The sequence below is a fragment of the Austrofundulus limnaeus genome, unplaced genomic scaffold (genome assembly GCF_001266775.1).
Source record: "Austrofundulus limnaeus strain Quisiro unplaced genomic scaffold, Austrofundulus_limnaeus-1.0 Scaffold503, whole genome shotgun sequence".
Taxonomy (NCBI): Eukaryota; Metazoa; Chordata; class Actinopteri; order Cyprinodontiformes; family Rivulidae; genus Austrofundulus; species Austrofundulus limnaeus.
Window position 1 is genome coordinate 343,049 of NW_013952905.1, and position 1,402 is coordinate 344,450.

The 1,402-nt window shown below is 45.1% G+C and overlaps 1 protein-coding gene across 1 annotated transcript in view; it reads right to left on the reverse strand.

Moving 5' to 3' along the window:
• pitrm1 (pitrilysin metallopeptidase 1) overlaps window positions 1–1,402 on the reverse strand; it is a gene marked incomplete in the record, with an annotated part of 43,497 nt that overhangs the window by 37,970 nt on the left and 4,125 nt on the right. Inside the window, 3 exon segments of the mRNA XM_014025826.1 lie at window positions 663–814; window positions 895–1,001; window positions 1,110–1,215. Coding sequence (XP_013881280.1) covers window positions 663–814; window positions 895–1,001; window positions 1,110–1,215 — 365 coding nt within the window.

Here is a 1,402-nt window from a genome sequence, read left to right on the forward strand (position 1 = left end):
TGTTCAGCTGCAGGTGGACATGTTCAGCTGCAGGTGGACATGTTCAGCTGCAGGTGGACAGGTTCGCTGCACCTCGGTTTAAAAACAGTCAGCTGATCCGTCGTGGTTTTGTTGCACTTGTGACGTGAACACACGGGGGGAAATGCTGTGAAGTGCTTTTAGAAATATAATAAATATAAAATATGACGTAATCCTCGGTGGAAAATAGTCCAGGAAACGTGTGTGTTCCCGGGAGGTGTTCACCTGCAGCTGAGTGAAGCTGACCCCCCACCCACAGAGGAAGAAAAAAAGGCAGTAATTATTGATAAGGTAACCATGCTGTGGCTTCACCTGTCACATTTTCTTTTAAAGAAAAAGTAGCTTGCAAAGCTGTCGCATCGGTGCTACGTGATTAGAAGCAGAGTTTTCATTGCGTGCACACACACGTCTTCCTATCTTTGTGAGGACCACACACAGCTCTCAGCCTCACTCTGCGCCGTCTTTTCCCCAAGTTTGATGAGAGGTGGATATGGAGGGACGCAAAAAAATAGCTCTCGACTTGATCTGGCCTTATTTAAATAAAAATGACTACATGTCGTGAAATTCTTAGAGAGGCGGGCCGTCTCGTTGGGGGGGGGCTGTTTAACGGTAGGGGAAACACTGGTGTTTTTGCACTTCAGTACCTGTGATGGCGTTCATGAAAGTGGACAGGGACCGGTTGAGCATCTTAAAGAAGGGATCCCTGCAAGGATACTTCTCTGATCCACACAGGACCATGTGCTCCAGGATGTGGGGGACCCCGGTGCTGTCCATRGGGGTGGTCCTGAACTGGACACTGAAACYRGGTAAAAGAGAGTATATGGTTGAATATGTCGTTTATGATTCTATGAATGCAACGGTGCAGTGAGTCACAACCTGAAGAGGTTTTCTGAGTCATCCCTGGCTGCGTGCAAATACTGAGCTCCAGTTTTATCATGGCTCAACTTCACCGCTGTGAGAGACAAATCAGGGACTGCTACAACCTGGGGACGGACACAATAATCAGCTGTAATCACGTTTATTAGCAGAAATTCTTCTCTCACCTGCTGGAATGAGTCTGAAATCTGTTTTTTTTGCCAAGCTGCACCCACCTCTCTGACAGTAAAACCATGGATTTTCTGCCCTGGTTGGTACTGAAGAGCCTTTTCTCTTGCTGAAGTGCTCCTCAGCCTCCACGTTTGCTGCTGTCCACTAAAACTTAAACAAAGCAGTTAAATACCCAGTGAGATACTCTGAACACCTGTTTAAAGAAAGTACACAAGTATTCAGTACACAATTAAACAACAAACCAGGTAATGTGTCAAATCATTATCCATCATTTCAATAATTAAGTAGATATTAAGGCTTTTCCAAGTTTACTGCATAAAATTAAAGACAACATATC